This window comes from Oncorhynchus clarkii, chromosome 24, assembly GCF_045791955.1.
Source record: "Oncorhynchus clarkii lewisi isolate Uvic-CL-2024 chromosome 24, UVic_Ocla_1.0, whole genome shotgun sequence".
Lineage (NCBI taxonomy): Eukaryota > Metazoa > Chordata > Actinopteri > Salmoniformes > Salmonidae > Oncorhynchus > Oncorhynchus clarkii.
In genome coordinates, this window is record NC_092170.1 from 18,533,498 (window position 1) to 18,559,704 (window position 26,207).

The following is a 26,207-nucleotide window of genomic DNA, read 5'->3' on the forward strand; positions in this document are numbered from 1 at the left end:
AGAAGAACACACAGCACGGTGTGTCAGAGATAGTTGTGCTGAATCCTGAATCAGTCACAAAACAGTTTGGTCTTAATGCACTTTTCATATTTGTTTCTTTTCAATTTGGAAATATCTTAATACGTTGCTGAAAAGGAACGGCAAAAACCCTTTCAAGAAATCAAAACATTGAAGTTGAATAAATCTGTTGTAGGCTGTGATGGGTTAATATTGTGTCAACTTAATCACCCCATGTGGTATTTGAATACACAACTTTAAAAAAAAATAATTAAAAAATACCATCAGACCAGCAGTTTATTGGAAGACAATCTTGGAAAAGTCCAACTGTTAACACCAAGTGAATAATTGTAATAATACAGTATGACATCTGATACAATTCAGTACAATAACACTATCTTGGCCAAAGAAGAATTCTGCATCATGCTGTGGCTACTGCTTCATTGTGTTTTTGATGTTCCACCTCTGTCCGGAGCAGGTCTGAAGCACCAGCGAGTGTCCGAAGTAAACGTTAGCCTGTATCACCTCCAGACAGCGGCCCGTGGCTCTGTTGATGATCGACTCGTTCTGAAGGACAGAGGAAATAGAATGTTCTCAATTGAGTAGGCTACTACCTTCATGGGACCTCAGAGTATTCATTAAGCTTCTCAGACTAAAAGTGCTCATCTAAAATCAGTTTAGCCTTTTACATTATAATGAATGGACAGTGGGGGATCTGATTCTAGATCAGCACTCCTACTCTTAGATGCTTTATGATCAACAGTCACTTCCAGGCAGCTTCTATCATTTTTTATTTTCAACTTCACAGGTCCTTACAATGTGGTGTTATTACAGTGTTACTACACAGGGTTAACCTGCACAGGTCTGGCATGGCAGGGGCTCGCTGCGGCCCTATGCTCTACAGGGAATAAATAAGTAAATAAGTAAGTAAGTAACACGGTATAAGAAACTTAAATGAAAGGAATTTAAAAAATGACAACATTTAAAAAATAAAAAACAATGTAAAAGTGAGTCTGACCTGAGAGAAGTGCCATGTGGTCAGCCTGGTGTTGGAGACTTTGTCACAGTTGAGGAGCTGAGGGAAATTGGAGACCTGGTCGTCCATCAGACAGCGTGTTTCGTCCCCTGTACTGCCCAGAGCGCCGAGGAAAAAATGGCCCTCCTTGGTGTACCGACCCAACTGGGAGGAACAGGGAGACACGACTGTGAATGGCTGGTCAAGGGTTATCAACAACACTATATGTGTTCTCCCCTGTACTGGCCAGAGCACCCGGGAAGAACTCTCCCTCTTTGATGTACTAACACAACTTGTAGGAGAGACACAGGGAGACCAAATTAAGTGGTGAATGGTAAAGGACTATCAACAACAACTAGGTGTGTCCTCCTCAACTCAACTGGGAAGAACACAGAGAGACAAGTTACAGTAAGTAATACATGGCTAAAAAGTTATCAAATATTTTTATTTCACAAACGCTAACAAATTATTTTCTGACACTGAAGTCTGGTAGATTGTTTCGACTGCTAGTTGTTGTATTGCGTTTCCTGCAGAGCAAGTTGTTTCTATTTTTTGAATTCAATTGAAATTATTTGTGATATGATATTATATCCACTCTCATTCAAAGTGGGTCTTAAAAAAAATGCATTAACCTGATATGATTGAGACATTTTGTCTGCATATTTTATTTTGACTGTAGAACCTGTCATGATATCCCCTACATTTGTATGCGACAGGGGCAAAGGACTACATTCTGGTTTAAAAAAAGTTCCCCTGTAGATTTTGCTCTCACACCTGGCAGGCATAGTGCCTCTCTAGTGAACCTAGAATGTCCCAAATAGCACCCTATTTCCTATATAGTGCAATACTTTTGGTCAAATGTAGTGCACTAAGTAGGGAATAAGGTGCCATTTGGGACATACTGTAAACCTAGTTTAATCGGTTACCTGAGGTCCCATTCCGTGACAGGGGTGCAGGGTGGCCGTGTGGTTTACCTTCTCTCCCTGGTCCATACACAGATGGGTCGCTTTGCTACTACGAATCTACAGGGAGGGAGGGAGAGAGAAAGAGAGAGAGCGAGAGCGGGATGGAGGGGGTAGAGAGAGAAAAAGACAAAGAGAAAAAAGGGTGGGAAACTTTTTATGGGGGGAAAAGGTTACTTGGCTGCTAAAAGCATCTTATGAGTGTTTGATGAGTGTTTAGTAAAATGTTGTATATAGGCCCTGTTGCTAGTAAAACTCACCTCCCCATAAAAGAGAGTGTTGTTGTACCTCCTCATCTCTGGATAGACGTTGTCCAGGTACCACTCAAAGTTCTTACAATGCAGAGACTTCCTCAAGGCTACCCTCTGAGAAATGTCCCCATAGTCTATCCCATGGTTCTGGAACAGGGAGTGGTTGATTACAGATTGTGTCCCAAATGGCACCCCAAAGTAGCCTCGTGAGCCATCCTGATCTCGCAAGTTTACAATAATGGTTCGCTGTAAGGAATACCAGGTGGCCCGCGAGGCTAACACCGTAGGGCTCTGGTCAAAAGTAGTGCACTATATGGGGAATGGGGTGCCATTTGAGACGCACACACAATTACAAATATGTAACATTAGCAATGAAATGGATGGTGTACATATACTGCATAATGTAGTTAGGATAATGAAGAGATTAATTGAAATAGACTAGTGAAAATCTAGGTAGGGAAGTAGGTGTTTTATCTGAACACACTACCGTTCAAAAGTTTGGTGTCACTTAAAAATGTCCTTGTTTTTGAAAGAAAAGCAAATTTTTTGTCCATTAAGATAACAAAATTGGTCAGAAATACAGTGTAGACATTGTTATTGTTGTAAATGACTATTGTAGCTGGAAACGGCCGACATGCGTACGGAGGCCCATTATCAGCAACCATCACTCCTGTGTTCCAATGGCACGTTGTGTTAGCTAATCCAAGTTTATAATTTTAATTGATAATTAGAAAAACCTTTTTCAATTATGTTAGCACAGCTGAAAACGGTTGTCCTGATTAAAGAAGCAATAAAACTGGCCTTCTATAGACTAGTTGAGCATCTGGAGCATCAGCATTTGTGGGTTTGATTACAGGCTCGAAATGGCCAGAAACAAAGACCTTTCTTCTGAAACTCGTCATTCTATTCTTGTTCTGAGAAATTAAGGCTATTCCATGCGAGAAATTGCTAAGAAACTGAAGATCTCGTACAACGCTGTGTACTACTCCCTTCACAGAATCAAATCAAATCAAATCAAATTTATTTATATAGCCCTTCGTACATCAGCTGATATCTCAAAGTGCTGTACAGAAACCCAGCCTAAAACCCCAAACAGCAAGCAATGCAGGTGTAGAAGCACGGTGGCTAGGAAAAACTCCCTAGAAAGGCCAAAACCTAGGAAGAAACCTAGAGAGGAACCAGGCTATGTGGGGTGGCCAGTCCTCTTCTGGCTGTGCCGGGTGGAGATTATAACAGAACATGGTCAAGATGTTCAAATGTTCATAAATGACCAGCATGGTCGAATAATAATAAGGCAGAACAGTTGAAACTGGAGCAGCAGCACAGTCAGAACAGCGCAAACTGTCTCTAACCAGAATAGAAAGAGTAGTGGGAGGCCCCGGTGCACAACTGAGCAAGAAGACAAGTACATTGGAGTGTCTAGTTTGAGAAACACACAAAACACCAGTCTCAACGTCAACAGTGAAGAGGCGACTCCAGGAAGCTGACCTAGGCAGAGTTGCAAAGAAAAATCCATATCTCAGACTGGCCAATAAAAATAAAATATTAAGATGGGCAAAAGAACACAGACACTGGACAGAGGAACTCTGCCCAGAAGGCCAGCATCCCGGAGTCGCCTCTTCACTGTTGACGTTGAGACGGGTGTTTTGCGGGTACTATTTAATGAAGCTGCCAGTTGAGGACTTGTGAGGCGTCTGTAATCAAACCCACAAATGCTAATGCTCCAGATACTCAACTAGTCTAAAGAACGCCAGTTTTATTGCTTCTTTAATCAGAACAACAGTTTAAAGCTGTGCTAACAGAATTGCAAAATGGTTTTCTAATGATCAATTAGCCTTTTAGAATGATAAACTTGGATTAGCTAACACAATGTGCCATTGGAACACAGGAGTGATGGTTGCTGATAATAGGCCTATGTACGCCTATGTAGATATTCCATTAAAATCAGCCGTTTCCAGATACAATAGTCATTTACAACATTAATAATGTCTACACTGTATTTCTGACCAATTTGATGTTATTTTATAATGGACAAAAAAATTGCTTTTCTTTAAAAACAAGGACATTTCTAAGTGACCGCAAACTTTTGAATGGTAATGTATGTACGCAAAACTGATCATAGATCAGTGTATAGGGTTCAACTTCACCTGACTCCCTGACCTGGAGTTCTATCTGAACATACATGTTCATATGCCCCCCCAAAAATGACTTCAAATCAGTATGTAGGAGAAACTAACCTCCATTGGAATGTTCCAGGCCAGGTAGACTTGGGACTTAAACTGGTCCATCCAGACCTCGGCCACACGCAGGGCATTACGCCGCGTGCTGGAGGCTATGTTGCTGTGGTAGGGCTTCTTCATCCTGGCGATGTGAGCCACTCTGGAGCAGGGCAGCACCTCCATACTGCCCCCACACAGCCACACCTGGTAGTGCATGTTGGTGGAGAAATAGTATGAGAACAGAGCACATACCTTCACACACAACAAATGTTCTGCAGGCCTAACACAAATAATTAAGAAAGCAAGTAGACAAAGACACGAACAAACAACCCAATGCTTAGCTCACCTCAAAGAACCACAATTACATACTTGCTGAAATCGGACAAAAGACAATACAGGATACAGAATGCACTATTCACAAACTATTCACCCTGCCTCTCGCCACCCTAACATACAAATCTGCATCCTAAATGGCACCCTATTCCCTTTATAGTGCACTACTTTTGACCAGAGCAAAATTATGCTCAGCCTTCACAGAGAAATGGGTGCCACACAAACCTTGATCCCCAGTTCGATGTTCTCTCCTCCGTAGACGTCCATGCCAGAGTCCAGCAGACCCAGGTGCCCAAAGTACTCCCGGTTGACCACAAAGGAGCAACCAATCATTGCAGGAGTTCTGAGGGGGAAGGGTGATTCTATTTCCTTATTTTGGCAATAGGGTTCTCTAAATTCAAGTGTTTATTTAGTTGTGTGTATGTATGTGTGTGTACGCATGCCTGTGTGTGTGTGTATATATGTGTGTGTAGCCTACCTAATGGGTGCGGAGGTGTCCCCGTCATCCCACCACTGTTTGGGGGGGTTGATGTACATGCACCACAGCTCCCAATTGTAGCCATGGCCAGAGTTCTCGTAGCGCTCCAGCTCAAAAGTCTCGTGCTTGATGTTATCGATGGAGGGCAGGATGATCCTCTTGTGGTCCTCTTTGATTCTGATCAGAACCGGCTCAGCCCTGACATAGAGACAGAAAGATGGGGCCGGAGGTTTCTTAAGATCTACTGTCTCCTTCTCTCTCCCTCTGCCTCCCTAAGCCTCCAAGGCAGTCCCCCTAGTTCTTCTGAGTTGAGTTGAGTCAAGTTGAGTCAGAAGCAGCTCCCTGTGTAGTGTGTAGTTTTTCTGTGTATTTGTGGGCCCTGGTCAACTCTAGTGTATGCATAAGGAACATACCAACACCGTGACTGTACTTGAATACTAGGCCTACTTTTAATACTGTCAGTTGATAAAAGCTTATGGCAATTCAGTTCTTTAGACTATTATTACAAATATGGTATTGCAGATATTCTAGAAGGCTAGAAGTAGTATGCAATTCTTTCAGCTGGAAAATCTCACATTGCTGCTTGACCAACTGCTGAAGTATTCCTTCTGATCCCCCCCTTTAAGTCAAAGTTTATTAAACCATCGATCCCAACAACTGAATGTTCAAGTTGAAACCCACACATACACTCACCAGGAGGGTGTGAACTCAACGTGGGCATCGAAGAAACCCGTCACCTCGCTACTGGCTGCCTTCCAGCCCTCGATGCGGGCACGGATCAGTCCCTCTCGCTTCTGGTTCCTCACGATTTTCACCATACCTGGGTAACGCTTGTTTACATAATCCTCCAATGGCCCTTTCAGTTGTTCTGGGACACAATCAAATATAACTAAGCAACACACATAGACAAACATAAGCAAGCAGACACACACAGAAGCACACCCACAAACACTTTCAGAAAAACACTTAAGCGCATGTGCACACACACACACACAGAGAAGAGATGTATCTGTTTTCATGGGCCCCAGCGTTGCAGTGCTTTCTAACAGTCTCACAACAACACCAGGGAGAGTTGGGTGCTTCCTGAGCTATTGGCTTCTTCGCTATGAGCTTTTTCCCCCTGGACACACTCTCAGAACCCCCACAGCCCTCACTCAAACACACACTGGCAGATCTGCTCAATAGTATGCAAATGGAGTCCATTGGCTCCTACATGAACGAGCACGACATCTTCATGCTTGTGATATTTTTTAAATGTGGGTAAAAAGGGAAATGAAAGTATTATGTGAGTTTAGACCGTGTCATTCACTCCCGCCTGCCGAACACCTGCCCTCACCGTCGTTAGCAGAACTGCGAGGAAATAGTGCCCGACAGGTGAGGGCGATGGACACTGTCTACCGATTGACCATGCCTCCCCAGCAGGCGGGAGGCTGGCGCGACACCATGTGCCAGCTAACTAGCTCGCTTGTTAGCGACACCGTGTGCTAGCTTGCCAGTTAGCTAGCACACAGTGTCGCCCCCACCTCCCTCCTGCTGTGTGCCGGAGAAAACCGTGCCTGACAGTCGGGGGCGAAGGACACTGTCTATCGGAGTCGCCCTTGCCTACCGCTAGCACAGGAGGTGGGAGGATGGAGGGACACTGTGTGCTAGCTAACTAGCTAGCTTGCTAGTTAGTGACACCGTGTGCTATCTTGCTAGTTAGCTAGCACACGGTGTTGCCCCCGCCTCATGTGTACCAGACTAGCTGGCACACAGTGTCCTTCGGTCCCGCCTGCTGAACACCTGCCCTTGCCGTCGTTACCTGAACTGTGGAAAAACAGTGCCCGATAGGCGGGGGTGAAGGTCACTGTCTACCGGTGTACGGCTAGCTAGCTACCATTGTCACCCCTGCCCCTTCTGTGGGGTTTATCGGCGGCTGGGATCCAACATTATTGTGCATTAATGCTACCTACTATACTGGAGCGCCCCTGCCTCCAGCCTGTCCTAGCTTAAACATTTACAAATAGTATAAAAAGACGTTCCTGCAGATGCAGGTATGTCCACATGCAGGAACGCCCTTCTCGATGGGCTGACGGATGTGCAGTGCATGTGTGGCTGAGAGAAGACTTATGCAGACAGTAAGAGGGTGTGTGTTATTTGTTTGCATGCCTCTCAATCTCAACCACTGCAATATCTTATGTCCCCCCTCCATGATGGATTGCTGGCCCTCTGCCATCCTGCCGTGCCAGGAACGTGGGGGAAATTGAACCATTTTTCTCTCCTTTTTCTCTTTCACTCTCTGCCCCTCACTTTCTACTAAACTCTTCCACCCTTTCACTCTCTCCCTCTACCCACATCTCTCCCTCTTCCTTTCTAAATCCACCTTTCTGTGCCTATAATTGTCTCTCTTCCTCTCTCTAACCACCTCTCTCTCTGCTCACTGCTTACTCTCTTCACAATTGTCCCTCTCCTTGGATGGATTTTGTCAAACAGACATCTTCTCTTGCCTTGATCTGACTGTCCTGTCTGTGCAGCAAAACAGCATGTTGGACAAGGATGTCTTTATAAAGCATAGAATATAATTAAATGAAATGCATAAACAAAATGTATATTGTATGAATATGTATATTGGATGTGTGTGTATGTGTTCACATGCACTTTCAGGTGTGTGTGTGTGTGTGTGTGTGTGTGTGTGTGTGTGTGTGTGTGTGTGTGTGTGTGTGTGTGCGTGCGTATGGCAGTGTGTGTGTGTGTATTTCTCCTCACCGTCATCGCTGTAGTCGTCCACCAAGATGATCTCTTTGAGGAGGTGAGCCGGTGTGTGATTGACAGCTGAGTGGACGGAGCGGAGGATTACTGACAACGCCTCATTGACAAAGATGAAGATAAGGGAGATGTTTGGAAGATCCCTGGGGAAGCTGGCCTTTTTACACCTGGAGACCACACACACACGCACAAAGACATATGCAGACACACAGAGAGAGACATACACACACACATCATTAGCTATTGTCACTAATGACATCAAATATTAATACATCCTTATACATTGTAGATAAAGGCAAACGGTGAGTTCATCATTCAATATTCAGGAACATGGTACTTTAACACTCCTATGTAAAGCCAATGACTTAAGTAGCCCTATATAATAATAATAATAATAATAATAATAATATGTGTATAGTTAAGCAATAAGGCATGGAGGGGTGTGGTATATGGCCAATATACCACAGGTAAGAGCTGTTCTTATGCACGACGCATCGCAGAGTTCCTGGACACAGCCCTTAGTCGTGGTATATTGGCCATTTACCACAAACCCCCAAAGTGCCTTATTGCTATTATAAACTGGTTATCAATGTAATTAGAGCAGTAGAAATAAATGTTTCGTCATACCCGTGGTATACGGTCTGATATACCATGGCTGTTAGCCAATCAGCAATCAGGGCTCTAACCACCCAGTTTAAAATATAATGTAGCCCGCCCTTATGGCAGAGGGCTCATGTAAAGTACTACCCAACATTCCAGTGTAGGTTTCCAAGTTTATCACCACCACGCAAGCTGCTTCTTCTCCAAGTCTCTTCTGTACATGTTGATGATGAGCTGACACACACCCCCTCTCCCTAGCCTCACAGCAAGTACACTGGGGGAGAGAGCGATAGGAAGTCTATTTTTACTTTAGCATTTGTTATAACGAGAGCCAGCCCTAATGAGAGGAAGTGAGGAATCTGTGGCTGGCTATGTCCTAATAGTTCAAAGTGGCTTTTGTTTTGAAGTTTTTACTCTTCCACAATGTGTCAGTATCTATCCTTCCTCTTATCGCCTTTCCCTCAACTGTGCTGGTCTTAAAGAATTGGACAGTTGAGAGCAAGTCAGCAGTCACTTTCGACTGCTGAGATACATCCGAAGAATTGTGATACAGTACATCCAAGTAAGTAAGGAAAGGATTTGATGATGTTAGTCAATTTCATAGCTCTAACTCCTAGCTCTTTCTGCTGCAGGGCATAGAGAGAGATACCCAATAGAGAGAAGGCTTCCATTGTAGGAGGTAGCTAGACGATACTGTTCTGTTAACAAGCAAAGATATACCAGAAAGAGAAGGCTCCCATTCTAATGTGTTACCATACAAAGAGAAATCACACTCTACATGCATCATGGTCCTCTTAGAGCTCGAAATAGAGAAACTAAATTACAAATGCGTGTGTCTGTGTGTTAGTAGATGTGAGTGTGGGTGTGTTCCCATTCCCTGCGGCTGCCGGCGGGTGTGTATCACAGCTGGTGGTAGAGCAGAGCTGGGGCGAGGGATTTCTCATCAGGGGCTTTCAAATGGGGTCTGCCTGCTAACCAGCACAGCATTGGGGACAGATATAAATGTCTCTTTAGAAAAGTCTCTAAAAGAGCTGCACTAATGCTAATGTTCAAACATAAATTTGTTTCTGTGTGCTGATGGGTTGTGTACACGCACAAACATAATGTGTGTGTGTGTGTGTGTGCGCGCACTTCCGACGTGCGTCCAAGTGTCAATTGTCGCATTAGACTTCATCACAAATAAGACTGCAAAAAAACATCAAAGAAAGAGGGATTAGGCTACAGAGATAATACTAGATGGTTTTAAGAATTTTGTATTTGTTTTAACACAAAGCTAAGTGTTGCCAAAACAATAACATCTACTGTCATAGCTTTAATCATGACTCTCTGACCATGGCAACAATCCAGTAGCAGCGAAACAACTAACAGACCAAAGTATACACTACCATGTTTATCACTTCTGATTAGATCATGAGCCCAAGATATGGCTGAGATCCAGAGATGGGTATCAAATAAAACAAAGTGCACACACACACAGACTAATGCTTGCAACTTGCTGCTTACAAACCCAAATGTAATGTTTTGACACAATCCTATGTCAAAGCCTGGATTGGTCTTTGGAAAAACATAAAAGCACATGAAAATTGTAGAGGGTCTATCGTACTGAAACACGTTTGTCAGCTGAGCTATAGTAAGAGTGGCCCTGGTCAAAAGTGATGCTGCACTATATAAAGAATAGAGTGCCGTTATGGGCCAAAAAGAGTGCAATATAGGGTGCCGAAAACTTACTTGCTAGGCCGGAAGTCTGGTATGGACCGGTCCAGTGATATCTTTTGGCTGAGGTAAGCATTGTATCCATATTTCTCCCTCAGTACTTTGGCATCAGCCTCTTCTTTTGAGGCTAGGGTGGCGGGGAACCCCCCTTTACCTCGCCCCCCAAAACCCTCGATCAGCCCCAGGGACTTGGACAGACCTGGAGTTCACAGTCAAGAAAAGGTCACTATGCTATAACACATTTGCTTCGTTGTTTTGAGAATCATTTACTTTTAACAGAGGTACAGTAGCTGTATACTATATATGTCCCAAATGGCACCCTATTCCCTATATAGTGCACTAACCTGTGGTCCCCTGGACAGAAGTAGTAGTACACTAATTATAGAGTGCCATTTGGGAGGATACTAAGCATCAGCCAATGTAAATAACAGCAATCGTGGTAGGTTTTGAGTGACATACAAAGTAACCAATGAGCCATAGTCATTGTTTTTAAGTGGGTAGGCTAAAGTGCTAAAGAGTCATAGCCTACCATTAAGCTGTCTGTAAACCACGTCCTCCAACGACCCGAGTCTCTTTAGCAATACTTCATGACTGATGCTCAAACCTTGAGCAGTGCCGTTAGATCGTGATTGTCTTTTCACATCTTCCTGACCGATGGTTTTTGCTACTCGGGTGTGGGTGCACTTGGTCCAAAGTGTCATGAACCCCGCAACCGCAACCACGTTCAGCACCAATAACACTCTCCATCTTCTTAACACAAAAGCCATTAAAGTTGTTGATGTCCGGGATCTAAATTGTATTTTTGGAACGACTCAGGACAAATTCAGGAGTCCTCCTTGTTGCGATGTGCAATAAGGTTCAATGTAAATGTGTGTTGAAGAAGGCATTTTTTTGTATGTATATACCGTAGGCGACATTCCAACTGGAGAAGCTGGTGCTGCAAATCAAGTGAAACAAAGCTGAAACATAGGCTCTATTTCAGATTTCGATTGCTCATATTCTAACATAACTTAGGCTAATTACAACATTTCAATAATAAGCTTTAACCACCTACCATTTCGCATTGGATCAATTTTTAGGCTGCGTCCTAGTTCGGGGTAATTTTGGAGCCTGGTCATGGGCTCTCATACGTGACTTCTCTGTTTAAAATGTATTGTTAGAAGATCAAGCGTAGAAGATGTCAGACAGAGACTAGCATATCTTCAGTTTTGAAGAGTCCATTTTCTTAAATATTTAAAGAGTCAGAAGGCTATCTCAAGTCTGTCTTTCTTTCTTTGCATCCAGCAGAAGTGGGCTATGACGCGTTTGAGGACAGTCGCTGTCTGTCTCTGACCTCGGATCTTCAAAATCATAGCAGATAAATACTGACCACATAAAACGCCTATCCCATGTTTAAGCATTCTCTGTGCGGCTCTGATCCTCCACGTGTAGGACAAATAATTGTGAGACGTTTTGAGCGGTGCATTGCACGAATAGACTGCTACACAGCCAGCCAGCCTAAAATATAACCGTCCGCATAATGCAGCTGCGCGGATGAAAGAAACCTCAAATGCAGAACATAAATGCGGATGAAATCATTCCAAGCGAGGTGTCGTCTCACATTCGGACTATTCAAATTAATGCAAAACGTTTTTTTTTGTTTTTTTTACCTATACCCGTATTCTCGCCGTTTTCTTATTTTGTCGTGTTATCTAATTTTGCCGAATTATTCCAATGTGCTAGCTAGATAGCGCTTAATAATGGCACGCAGGAAAACAGGGAATGGAGCTCCTAGGAAGAGATTTGTTTTGAGCGTGCCTGGTTAGTGTGCCAGTCAGTCACACAGTGAAGAAAGCAGTTCGTTGATGCAGACGGGTGGGTGGGCTGAGTTGACTTGCACCAATTATCTGCAATTATGGTGCAATTCAAATCATATTTTGTCTGAAACTTTCATCCCATGATTATTGTAAGCTACTACTGTAAGCCTATGTCCCAACTGAAATAATGCATTTGAAATAGCATAAAACTGATATAATGAACATTTCCCCCACTTCTATCTTCCTAAAACGTTCAAATAACACATAGGCCTACCAATTTTACAATTACAAATCTTATCAGAATACTGAAATCGTTTTTATTCTGCTATTTAAATGTCATTATTGCACGCTTAAAAAGCGAGCACAGGCTGTGGATCTGGCTTTTCTGGACCCCTCTTCCCGACAGCTAAAGGTCCCAAAGCTTCTGTGCATGTGGTCTTCTATGAATAGCTTCCATAATGTTAGCTGTCACGTTAGCTAGCTATTTGTTGTTCAGAAGAAGGAACGTAAACGTTAGAAATCCGGGTTTGACTGTTGTATGAACAATGTGTGGAGTAATGGTGGTCTAGGATTTTTTTTCTCTGGTCATGTGAGATGCTGGTAAAAATTTGGTTAAACTGATTTAAGTTTGCCTGCATTAAATTCCCCAGCACAAGGAGCGCCACTTCTGGGTGAGCATTTTATTCTTTGCTTATGGCCTTATAGAGTTGGTTGAGAGCGGTGTTAGTGCCAGCTTCGTTCTGTGGTGGTAAATAGACGGGTACAAATAATATAGATGAGAACTCTCTTGGTAGATAGTGTGGTCTACAGCTTGTCATAAGGTACTCTACCTCAGGCAAGCAATACCTCGAGCCTTCTTTAATATTAGACATTGCGCAACAGCTGTTAATGACAAATAGACACACACCCCCACCCCTCATCTCACCAGAGGTAGCGTCTCTGTTCTGCCGGTGCATGGAAAATCCCGCTAGCTCTATATTGTTCGTTTCACGTCTCGGTGAAACATATGTTATTACAGATTTTAATGTCCCGTTGGTAGGATAATCTTAATCTTAGGTCATCAAATTTCTTATCCAATGATTGTATGTTAACAAGAAGAACGGATGGCAGTGGGAGTTTACTTACTCGCCTACGAATTCTCAGAAGGCTTCCCGCCTCTTTCCTGCGTCACGCAAAAGGCGGGGATCTGTTCCAGTGAATGCAGAATATCCTGCTTGTCAGACTTGTTAAAGGAAAAAGCTTCTTCCAGTCCGCGGTGAGTGATCGCTGTTCTGATGTCCAGAAGTTATTTTTGGTCATAAGAGATGGTAGCAGAAACAATATGCACACAATACGTTTATAAATAAGTTACACAAAATGCAAAAAAACGAACAAAATAGCACAATTGGTTGGGAGAATGTAAAACGTCAGCCATGTTCTTCGGCGCCATCTTTTCCTTAAGGCTAGAGAAATGTAGACAAATATTACGAAAACAAGCAACACCCAAACATGACGGAGAGTAAAACAGGGGAACTAATCCCAAAAAGAAAACGTGACTCTTCGACAGATACAGATGATTTCATCTTTTCACCACCGGGAATGGTAGGGGTGGAAACCGATCTGTTAAAATCAATAAATTACAAACTGGGCATACTTGAACTAGTCAGTAAGGATATAAAAAGAGTTGAAGGCAAGTAACGAAAAAGCTGCGACATTGGAGAAAGATACAAACAAGCTAAAGGGGACAATAAGATTGAAACCGATGTTAATGAACTTAAAATGGAGAACATCTTTCTGAGAGAAGCCTTACTTGACATACAGACTAGATTCATGAGAGAAAATCTGGTAATTATTGGTATCCAAGAGAAAGAAGGAGAGGTTCCTGATGCTGTAGTTAGGGAGTTCCTCCTTACAGCTCTTCAGATCCCATGCAAAGCTGTCGACAAAATCCAACTTGAATGTGTACACCATTATGGACAGAGAGGGCAGAGACATGAATGCCCAATTGTTACCAAATGTGTGTGTGTTTTTTTAAAGATAAAATAATGGTTAAAAGCCTGGGCAAAAGACTTGCTGGCAAAAAATAGGCATGAATGACCAGTTCCAAAGGAAATTGCAGAATGGCACAAAGTTCTGTATCCAATCTTCAAGGAAAATAGATTGAAAGGATATGTGAAGCTCGCATAGTCGATCAACTGTATATTGATAACCAAATGTTACAAAGACTACTCCATGGCTATTCTAAATATTACAAAGTTCGCAAAGAGGAATCAAATAATAGAACACACAATACTAGACATGTCACGGAGCTAGGAGTGGTGGGTGCGGAGTCAGGCGCAGAGAGCAGAGGTTTAGGGAAAACCGTATTTATTCCGGTAAGACAGGTCACGCCAAAAACAACAGGCGAAATAATGACCGACCCAAACAGGACACCAAACAGTCCGAAAAAATAACAAACTGTTCAACGTTGTCCTCTTTGGGTACAGCAAGCACCATCCCCCTCTCCCTGCCTCTCTCTGCTCCTTCAACCAGGATGCTGTGGTCAGTGAGGTCATAAATTCCTCGAAGAGATTATCTCCTCATGGACACAGTATAAGAGACAGAGTGAATTTTCTTAGAGAACAAAGGAATTTCTTCCACCTCACAGAACTTGAAGTCCGAACAAATTTCATGTTCCGGAGAAGGTATAAAAGATCGGTGAAGAATCCAGCTACGAACTGGTCCGTTTGTTACAGCTTGGGGTTACAGCTCATGGGAGACGGTGCGGCCACATTACCATAACGCTGTTTATATAATAGCCTCAGATATGAGGTTTACATCTAATTGTTGTATACGATGAATAACTGAGGATGATACTGTTTGTAAAATTGTGTAATGTGATTTTGGACTGTTTAATGAAGGAAACTCCAATTCCCTTTTGAGTTGAACTAAATCAGAGGACCGCGCATGAACCCAGTTAGGGTCAGGCATCCTGGGACAGCCCCTTTTCTGCAATTCCGAATAAAACCCAACTTTGAGAAATTCTCAGGAGACCATGTTTCTCTCAATCACAGGACAAAGGTTGCAGACCATTGCTGAATCTTTTAACCATACCACATGGTTAAACTCTTAGACTATCAATACCGACAGAATAAGAACAAGTCTTTGATATTAATTACTAGTCTGCAGCTAGGAATTCGGTATCATTGAACGTGAAAAACAACAACCGCCGAAACATCCATTCTATAATGAATGAATGAATGTCACTCTGAACTATCCCCTCTAACCACGACAGACAGAGAGAGAGAGAGCGAGAGAGAGAGAGAGCGAGAGAGAGAGAGAGAGAGAGAGAGAGAGAGATTAGGCAGAACAATCATAGAAACATTATCATCTTGGAGAGAGGACGGAAACTCTCCAACAGAAACTAACTTTTCAACAGCGATCAAGACGACACACTGAGCGTAAATATATATATTGATTGCAATTGTTCCCGAATGAGTGAGCGTTCATGTGCAAAGGATTAGCATTTCAATTGTTATAATTATCAACTTTGTAGTGTCTCATCTCAGTTGACCCCCACTTCCCCTTTTGTCCACCAAGCCGCGATACCGGTTTATCCCACTAGGGAAACTCCGTTATCATTTCCTAGTAACTATCTACTGTTTGCTTATGCATTTCTGTGAATTACTTAGTTAGTAAATAAATGATTTAAGACAATTGATGTATGGATGACTCACAGTGAAGACAGTTTGTGCAGATAACCAACAATTTACTAAGTTTGGAATGAGACTAACCTCACGTTAGAAAGTAAATAATTCATTAATTCGAAGAGTAATTGATCAGATATAAAATATCTGAAAGGTTATATTAGGAAATTATAATTTTATAATCTGAATATTTTCCTTGGTGCCCCGAATTCCTAGTTAATTACAGTTGCATGATTAATCAGTTTGATCGCGTAATATTAATTTCAGAGAATCTTTGATAAAAACTAAAAGTCTTCATTTAATGATAGTAAAGACACGACAAAACACAACCATCCACAAACAGAACAGAGAAACAAGCCCGCACAAAAGCAGGCGGGCATAGAAGACTTAAATAGCCCTGAACCAAACCCCAAATGAGAAACAGGTGAAACCTGTGAAACCTCCGACACCGGCCTCAAGGGTTACCCGGAGGGCGAGGCGCAGGGCGATTCGGGTGGAGGCGATGGAAATCCCTCAGCAGTGATGGATCCAAGATGTCCTCCACCGGTACCCAGCACCTCTCCTCCGGACCGTACCCCTCCCAGTCTACGAGGTACTGTAGGCCCCTCACCCGGCGTCTAGAGTCCAGAATGGAACGTACTGTGTACGCGGGGGACCCCTTGATGTCCTGCGGGGGGCGGAGAGACCTCCGGCACCTCACCTTCCTGCAGGGGACCAGCTACCACTGCGGTGGCGGTCAGCGCTCCTCTTCTGCTGCCCACCAGCTTGTTTGAGTGATTCCTGGTCTCCTTTGAGCGCTGCACCCATTCCACCACCGCAGGAGCTTCGGTCTGGCTCTGATGCCACGGTGCCAGGACCGGCTGGTAGTCCAACATGCACTGAAAAGGCGACATGTTCGTGAAGGAGTGGCGGAGTGAGTTCTGAGCCACCTCCGCCCATGGGACGTACCTCGCCCATTCTCCTGGCCGGTCCTGGCAATACAACCGCAGAAACCTACCCACATCCTGGTTCACTCTCTCCACCTGCACATTACTCTCAGGGTGAAAACCCGAGGTCAGGCTGACCGAGACCCCCAGACGTTCCATAAACGCCCTCCAAACTCGGGACTTGAACTGGGGACCCCGATCAGAAACGATGTCCTCAGGCACCCCGCAGTGCCGGAAGACGTGGGTAAACAGGGCCTCCGCAGTCTGTAGGTCTGTAGGGAGACCGGGCAACGGGAGGAGACGGCAGAACTGATCCACAACAACCAGGATCGTAGTGTTCCTCTGAGACGGGAGAAGGTCGGTGAGAATATCCACCGACAGATGAGACCACGGCCATTGTGGAACGGGGAGGGGCTGTAACTTCCTCCTAGGCAGGTGTCTAGGAGCCTTACTCTGAGCGCACACCGAACAGGAGGAGACATAAAACCTCACGTCCTTAGCTAAGGTGGGCCACCAGTACTTCCCTCTAAGACCCCGAACTGTCCTCTCAATACCCGGATGACCCGAAGAGGGTAGCGTATGAACCCACTGAATCAATTGGTCATGAACACCAAGCGGCACGTACTGAATACCCGCTGGACACTGTGGGGGTGCAGGTTCCAACCGTAACGCCCGCTCGATGTCCGCGTCCACCTCCCATACCACTGGTGCCACCTGGAAGGATGGGAGTAGGATCGATGGACTGCTCCTCGGTGTCCTAGAGACGGGACAGCCCGTCAGCCTTCGTGTTAAGGGAACCTGGTCTAAAGGAGATGGTGAACCTAAATCTGGTGAAAAACATGGCCCACCTTGCCTGACGAGGATTCAGTCTCCTCGCTGCCCGGATATACTCCAGATTACCGTGGTCAGTCCAGATGAGGAAAGGTTGCTTGGCCCCCTCAAGCCAATGTCTCCACACCTTCAGAGCTTTTACCACAGCTAACAACTCCCGGTCCCCCACGTCATAGTTTCGCTCCGCCGGACCGAGCTTCTTCGAAAAGAAAGCGCAGGGGCGGAGATTCGGTGGCATGCCCGAGCCCTGTGATAGCACGGCTCCAACCCCAGCCTCGGACGCGTCCACCTCCACTATGAACGCCAAAGAGGGGTCCGGATGAGCCAGCACGGGAGCGTCGGTAAACAGCGCATTCAGACGACTAAAAGCTCTGTCCGCCTCTGCTGACCACCGTAAACGCGCTGGCCTGCCCTTCAGCAGTCAGGTAATGGGAGCCGATATATCATCGATATACACCACCAAACCCTACCCGTGCAGGTCCCTGAGAATCTCGTCTACGAAGGATTGAAAGACGGCTGGAGCATTCTTCAACCCATACGGCATGACGAGGTACTCATAATGGCCAGATGTGGTACTAAACGCGGTTTTCCACTCATCTCCCTCCGGATACACACCAAATTATATGCGCTCCTGAGGTCCAGTTTTGTGAAAACGCGTGCTCTGTGAAATGATTCTACCACCCTAGTGATGAGAGGGAGCGGGTAACTAAACCCCACTCTCATGGAATTTAGACCTCTATAATCAATGCACGGACGCAGACCTCCCTCCTTCTTTTTCACAAAAAATAAACTCGAGGAGACGGGTGACATGGAGGGCTGAATGTACCCCTGTCCCAGAGATTCAGTCTCCATAGCCACTGTCTCCTCCTGTGACAACGGGTACACATGACTCCTGGGAAGTGCTGTGTTTACCTGGAGGTTTATCGCGCAATCCCCTCGTCGATGAGGTGGTAATTGGGTCACCCTCTTCTTACAGAAGGCGATAGCCAAATCGACATATTCTGAGGGAATGCGCACAGTGGAAACCTGGTCTGGACTCTCCACCGTCGTGGCACTGATGGAAACTCCTCTACACCTACCTGAACACTCCTCTGACCACCCCTGGAGAGCCCCCTGTTTCCATGAAATCCTAGGAGGAAGGAAGAGACTAATCCGCTCCCCATGATCCCCCTGCGTTACCATGGCCAGTGGAACCGTGGCCTCCCTGACCAGCCCTGACCCTAACGGTCGGCTATCTAGGGAGTGCACTGGAAAGGGTTGATCTATCGGCACCAGCGGAATCCCTAACCTAAGAGCGAGTCCGCGATCCATAAAGTTCCCAGCTGCGCCTGAAACGACTAGCGCCTTATGCTGGAGAGAGGGAGAAAACTCAGGGAAAGAGATAGGTAAAAACATGTGACCAACAGGGAGCTCTGAGTGAGTCTGGTGCTGACTCACCTGGGGTGACAGGGAAGTGCTCTGCCTGCCCTCTCGACTCGCAGACAAGCTCCTCCAGCACCGGTCGGTAGTGTGTCCTCTCCAACCACAGCTGGTGCAGGAGGAGCCTCCTCCTCCGGTTCCCCTCGATACGGCCCCCCCTAACTCCATAGGTATTGGAGCGGGAGGGCCAGGAGGTGGGACCTAGCTAGTAGGTTGTCCAGTCGGATCGACATGTCTATGAGCTCGTCGAGGGAGAGCGTGGCATCCAGACAAGCTAGCGGACGTCCTCCCGGAGGCTACACTGGTAGTGGTCCATCAGGGCTCGTTCCACCCCTCTCCAGCGGCCAAGGTCCGAAACTACAGCGCAAAGTCCTGTGCGCTCCTCGTCTCCTGCCTAAAGTGGAACAGCCATTCACCCGTCGCTCGGCCCTCTGGTGGGTGGTCGAACATGACCCGGAACTGGCGGGTGAACTCTGGGTAGTGGTCCCTTGCGGAGTCTGGACTATTCCACACCGCATTGGCCCACTCCAGGGCTCTGTCAGACAGGAGACGAGGATGCTCATGCTCCCCTCAAGAGAGGGAGTCGGGCGAACTGTAGCCAGGTATAGCTCAAGCTGGAGCAAGAATCCCTTGCGCCCAGATGCCGCTCCATCGTACTCCCTTGGGGCGCGAGACGAAGAGCGCTGGATCCGGACACTGCCGGAGGAGTAGGTTGAGCAGACGGAGGAGGAACTGGAGGCGAGGTAGGGAGACCACTCCTCTCCCATCGGTCCATTCTCTCCATCATCTGGTTCATCGCTGACCCGATTCTATGGAGGATGGCCGTGTGATGGAGGACACGCTCCTCCATAGATGGGAGGGGGGGTGCAGCTGCTCCTGTTGACTCCATGCTAATGTTGCGGGCTTCTGTCACAGAGCTAGGAGTGGTGGGTGCGGAGTCAGGTGCAGAGAGCAGAGGTTTGGAGAAAACCGTATTTATTCTGGTAAGACAGGTCACGCCTAAAATAACAATAATGACCGACCAAACAGTCCGAAAACACAACCATCCACAAACAGAACAGAGAAACAAGCCTGCACAAAAGCAGGCGGGCATAGAAGGCTTAAATAGCCCTGAACCAAACCCCAAACGAGAAACAGGTGAAACCAATACAGCTAGTAGACCGGTTACGACGATTGCCGAGCGCCGCCCGAACAGGAAGAGGAGCCGGGAAGTGTGACAAGACATGGCAAGGATTGTAATAAAAAAAATATGTAGAAAAGCAATAAAATAAGATTGTTAAAGAAATAAACTACAACTACACTTTAACATTCTAGATGGGGAATGTTGGAAAATAATTAGTTTTAGACTTTCAATTTATAGTATTTCGTAAATTGATAAGACAGCATTAGAAGAAAGGATAATTAGCAAAATAATACATCTTAAAATATAAGGAACTGGAACACAAAATTATTCAATCAACATGGTAAAACACAGAGGACATAGAAGGCACAGTATGTGGGTGTGTGCGCATGTATTGTGATGGAAGGTGGGGTTTGTGTTTTTGTGTTTGGAAAAGTGTGGAGTTAAGTGAGTGAAAAAGGATACAGGTTGCAAATCCAGGAGCCCATGTGTTTGTGAGCAGGGGTTATGAGAGAAAGCTTTCAATTTTGTGCAGATATGGGAAATACATTTTTAAATAAATTATTAATATGTATTTATTTACTGTCCTATCATGATAGAATGGTCCCCAACCCTATACCCACCTGAGAGATCCATACACTAAAGAGAAGTCCTTATCTGTTTTATAGGCCTACTGTAAGTAGCCTATACACAGCCAAATCAGAAAGGTGAATGTGGTCAGAGACCTACAAAAGCAGCACCGCTCCCTCAAGATTCTGAGCCTGCCTGGCAGGGTTGGTCCTACAAAGCCAAAGCCTCTTGATGGGAGTAATATACAAGGAAATTCTCAAAGCTGCTAATGAGAATCTTGACGACCTTGTACCCAGCTGGTGGGGATTCTGGTGGGATGCCCTCACCCTGGCAGTGGCAGTGCTGGCAACACTAGCTGCAGTAACCCACGGGGAAGGGGTCACACTCGGACATTCAGAGAGGGGGAATATTATTGTGGCCCTGGTTGCACAAAATCATCAAAGATCTGACTGCACAGAGATGCTTGGGAATAGAATCACAATGTGTGGGTGTTTCAGGGGAAGGAAGTACACTTATGTTGGAGTCATTATAACTTGTTTTTCAACCACTCCACAACTTTATTGTTAACAAACTATAGTTTTGGCAAGTCGGTTAGGACATCTACTTTGTGCATGACACAAGTAATTTTTCCAACAATTGTTTACAGACAGATTATTTCACTTATAAGTCACTGCATCACAATTCCAGTGGGTCAGAAGTTTACATACACTAATAAAAAGAGGAGGAAGGGAAGCGCTACTAAGGTACACAATAGTACATTTTGGTAGATAGAAGGTGCTTTTTGGTAAAAGGGGTAAATTGGTCATCAAAAGGAAAGGAGGACCAAGGCACTCTTCATATAATTAATTTAAATGCCTTTATTAGTATGACATGTTCAATAGAAACGTTTTTTTTAAACCGACGCGTTTTGGCTGCATGGCCTTCATCAGGGAGTACAAAAAAAATATATATATAATGTCCTCTTTTGAACAGCTTTTCCAATTAGCCCTAATTGGAAGAGGGAGTGGTTACAAAATTGATTGGACACGCCTAGTAAGCAATACTATACACATTAAAGGGTGAAATACTGTAGCTAAGTTATCATAAAAATACAACTCCAAGCTAGAAATATCAGAAGACTAAAAGGTAGTTCTAACCTTAAATATGACTGGGAGAAGTGTCAAAAATAAGAAAGCAATATATTCCATAGTACACTAGAACACAGCAAAACATGAACAACAACAGTCTAACCATAGCTGAGGGCAATTGAGCAACATGTCTACTGGATGACAGCAAATGGACCCATCACAACCCTACAGGAAGGGTGAGAAATCCATATCTTCAATTAAACCAGGGTATTTAGTGGCCTGTAGTTTGTAAATCCCAAAACTTTCCCTTTGGTTTAACTGTTTAAGACTGTCCCCTTTTCTAATAGAGGCCGGAATATGATCAATACCCATAGCTTGTAGGGAGGCAGGGTTGCCATGGTGTAGGGACTTGTAGTGCCTTGCCATGGGGTAGTCTTCATTGCCTACCCGTACGGCGTACTTGTGTTCCGCTAAGCGGTCTTGAAGGCGTCTCTTTGTCCGTCCAATGTAGAACACCTTGCACTGTGGACATTCCAATCTATAGATGACATGAGTGGTTTTACAATTAATTAAATGCTTGACGTAATACTCCATTTTGGAAGCTGTGTCAACAAAATACTTCTTCTGTGCAATATCTGTGCAATAATTAGGGTGGCAGGGTAGCCTAGAGGTTAGAGCATTGGACTAGTAACTGGAAGGTTGAGCTGACGAGGTACAAATCTGTCATTCTGCCCCTGAACAGGCAGTTAACCCACTGTTCCTAGGCCATCATTGAAAATAAGAATTTGTTCTTAACTGACTTGCCTAGTTAAAAAAAAAATATATATATATATTACTGCAATGGTTACATTTAAAAGAGCCCTTGGGTTTGTGGTCAAGCCAAGTTTTCTTGAGAGTCACCCGGAAGATAACTGTGGATTAATTTGTCATTTAGGGTAGGACATCTCTGGTGGCTCAGGAAAGACTTGGTGTATCACTTTGGATGATTCCCCAATTGTTTTTATTGATTATTTTAATGTTCTCTGCTTCAGTGCTGTATTTTGTAACAAAATACTCTCTCTCTGATGTATCACGAGGCACTCCCCTTCACAACAAGTTCTCTCTGTCAAGTAATCCAGCCCTTATACCGGCATCTTTCAGGACCTGAACGCTGTAGCCCTGATTCAAGAAGCGATTCTCCAATTCAGCAGATTTGACACTGTAGTCTGTTTCCTGATTGCAAATTCTGTGGACTCTTTGGAATTGGCCATATGGAATATTCTCTTTTAACCTTCTAGGGTGAAAGCTGTCTTCCCTCAGAATGGTATTCCCATCTGTAGGCTTCCTAAAGATTGATGTGTGTAAACAACCTTTGTCATTTTTACTAATGTCGAGGTCCAAAAAATGAATGTTATCCTTGCTATACTCCATTGTTAGTTTGAGGTTAGGGTTAATGTTAAGGTATTGGTGGAAGGAAATAAGTTCATCTTCTGAGCCGGACCAAAACAGACAAACATCATCAATATAGCGTCCCCACCATACAATCCGTCAAAGAAATTGTTATTTTAATTAAATGAAGTCATTTTCCCGTTTACCCAAGTACAAACCAGCATAGGAAGGGTTGTAGCTCCCATGGCACACCCTTTGACCTGTTTAAAAATACGGCCCTGAAAGATAAAGATGTTATGATTAAGAATCCATTCAGTCAGTGAGACAATGAATTCTGTAGGAGGCATCTCAGTTTCAGATCGGGTACTCAAGAAATGGTACATAGCTGCCAAACCTTGTTCATGCTCAATGGTGGTGTGTATAGACTCCACATCCATGGTGACTAAAAAGGAAGCTGTACCTATATTGTTCTATTCCTTAATTTTGTTCAACACATCTGTGGTATCTTGAAGATAGGCTGGGAGTGACGTCAGAAAAGGCTTAATAAAGTAATCAATGTGCTTAGAGATGGCAGACCAGTCATTAGTGGTAATGAAAGTCTGACAGAACCCATCTCTAAGTACATTGATTACTTTATTAAGCCTTTTCTGACGCATGCACCCTTGTGGGGCCCCAGTGTTGAGGATCAGCGAAGTGGAGATGTTGTTTCCTACATTCGCCACCTAGAGGCGGCCTGTCAGGAAGTCCAGGACCCAATCACACAGGGCAGGGTTGAGACCCAAGGCCTCAAGTTTAATGATGAGCTTCGAGAGTACTATGGTGTTGAATGCTGAGCTGTAGTCAATGAACAGCATTCTTACATAGGTTTTCCTCTTGTCCAGATGGGATAGGGCAGTGTGCAGTGTGATGGCGATTGCATCATCTGTGGACCTATTGGGGCAGTATGCAAATTTCAGTGGGTCTAGGGTGACAGGTAAGGTGGAGGTGATATGATCCTTGACTAGTCTCTTAAAGCACTTCATGATAACAGAATGAGTGCTACCGGTCGATAGTCATTCAGTTCAGTTACTTTTGCCTTCTTGGGTACAGGAACAATGGTGGACATCTTGAAGCATGTGGGGACAGCAGACTGGGATAGGGAGAGATTGAGTATGTCTGTAAATACACGAGCCAGCTGGTCTGCGCATGCTCTGAGGACGCGGCTAGGAATGTCATCTGGGCCGGCAGCCTTGCAAGGGTTAACTCGTTTAAAAATGTTCTACTCATTTCGGCCACGGAGAAGGAGGGGGGGGGGGCCCATCAAGCGCTATGATGAAACTGGCTCTCATGAGGCCTGCCACAGGAAAGGAAGACCCAGAGTTACCTCTGCTGCAGAGGATACCTTCATTAGAGTTACCAGCCTCAGAAATTGGAGCCCAAATAAATGCTTCACAGAGTTCAAGTAACAGACACATCTCAACATCAACTGTTCAGAGGAGACTGTGTGAATCAGGCCTTCGTGGTCGAATTGCTGCAAAGAAACCACTACCAAAGGACACTAATAATAAGAAGAGACTTGCTTGGGCCAAGAAACACAAGCAATGGACATTAGACCGGAAATCTGTCTTTGAAATGTTTGGTTCCAACCGCCGTCTCTTTGTGAGATGCAGAGTAGGTGAACGGATGATCTCTGGAACGGATGACGTGTGGTTCCCACCGTGAAGCATGGAGAAGGAGGTGTGATGGTGAGAGGGTGCTTTGCTGGTGACACTGTTGGTGATTTATTTAGAATTCAAGGTACACTTAACCAGCATGGCTACCACAGCTTTCTGCAGCGATACATCCAATCTGGTTTGCGCTTAGTGGGACTATCATTTGTTTTTCAACAGGACAATGACCCAACACACCTCCAGGCTGTCTAAGGGCTATTTGACCAAGAGTGGGAGTGATAGTAAAAATAGTAAAAATAAAGAAAAAGCCTTGAATGAGTAGGTGTCTAAACTTTTGACTGGTACTCTAAATATTTTATTTTTTATTATTTATTGCCTGTTTTGCATGTTATGTTGGCATTAATACGTGTCACATCATTTTGCAAACAATGTAAAAAAAAAAAAGTACAAAAATAATTGATTTAATAAAGCCGCATACAAACTTGGTCTCTTTTTCGCTTTCTTGAGTAATGCAGCTCCAAAATGCAGGTGTTTCAGCCTAGCTCAGGACTATCTGTGGTGTTGGGGCAGCCATTGTAAAATGTTGAGCATAGGGGTTGGTAATGTTCTCTAGTTGCGCCGTGATTGCCTCAGTGTTCTGTCACTCATGGGGACACTATGTTACCGCAAAAAATTAAAGAAGGCTCAAGGTCATTGGCCACAGAACAAAATATATTAAATCAGGTTGTATCTACAGTAGCTTTGATTGGACTGGTCATGTCAACATCATACTTTCAAAATCTTAGCTAGCAAGATAGCAGTCATCATCATTAATAAAGTCGACAATCTTCTGGCAAATCTACTGGCATTAAATAGTATCCACAAAAATCAGTCTCAACGTCAACAGTGAAGAAGAGAATCCAGGATGCTGGCCTTCTAGGCCGAGATCCTCTTTCCAGTGTCTGTGTTCTTTTCCCATCTTAATATTTTATTTTTATTGGCCAGTCTGAGATATGGCTTTGTCTTTGCAACTCTGCCTAGAAGGTCAGCATCCCGGAGTCGCCTCTTCACTGTTGACGTTGAAACTGGTGTTTTGTGTGTACTATTTAATGTAGTTGACAGTTGAGGCACTGGGGCCTCCCACTCCTCTTTCTATTCTGGTTAGAGCCAGTTTGCGCTGTTCTGTGAAGGGAGTAGTACACAGCGTTGTACGATATCTTCAGTTTCTTGGCAATTTCTTGCATGGAATAGCCTTCATTTCTCAGAACAAGAATAGACTAAAGTTCTTCATTTTGAGCCTGTAATCGAACCCAAAAATGCTGATGCTCCAGACACTCAACTAGTCTAAAGAAGGCCAGTTTTATCGCTTCTTTAATCAGAACAACAGTTTTCAGCTGTGCTAACATAATTGTGAATGGGTTTTCTAATGATCAATTAGGCTTTTAAAATTATAAACTTTGGATTAGCTAATACAACGTGCCATTGGAACACAGGAGTAATGGTT

At 44.4% G+C, this 26,207-nt stretch overlaps 1 protein-coding gene across 1 annotated transcript; it reads right to left on the minus strand.

Moving 5' to 3' along the window:
* Positions 1-278: 278 nt before the first annotated feature.
* On the minus strand, positions 279-12,059 carry LOC139382463 (polypeptide N-acetylgalactosaminyltransferase 17-like). The gene is made up of 12 exons (XM_071126529.1): positions 11,368-12,059; positions 10,843-11,250; positions 10,329-10,512; positions 8,001-8,167; positions 5,949-6,123; positions 5,256-5,453; positions 5,003-5,120; positions 4,463-4,648; positions 2,235-2,372; positions 1,939-2,034; positions 1,016-1,177; positions 279-564 (listed from the first exon to the last, which is right to left on the minus strand). The coding sequence occupies exons 2-12, from the start codon at positions 11,078-11,080 to the stop codon at positions 430-432; spliced, it is 1,797 nt and encodes a 598-aa protein (XP_070982630.1). The 5' UTR covers positions 11,081-11,250; positions 11,368-12,059; the 3' UTR covers positions 279-429.
* Positions 12,060-26,207: the final 14,148 nt, after the last annotated feature.

Coding starts and splice junctions, on each gene's coding strand:
- LOC139382463 (XM_071126529.1), bottom strand. CDS start 11,080: ATGGCTTTTGTGTTAAGAAGATGGAGAGTGTTATTGGTGCTGAACGTG. Junction 8,168..10,328: donor CCAGACTTCCGGCCTAGCAA/GTAAGTTTTCGG, acceptor TGTGGTCTCCAG/GTGTAAAAAGGCCAGCTTCC. Junction 6,124..8,000: donor GGACGACTACAGCGATGACG/GTGAGGAGAAAT, acceptor ATTGTGTCCCAG/AACAACTGAAAGGGCCATTG.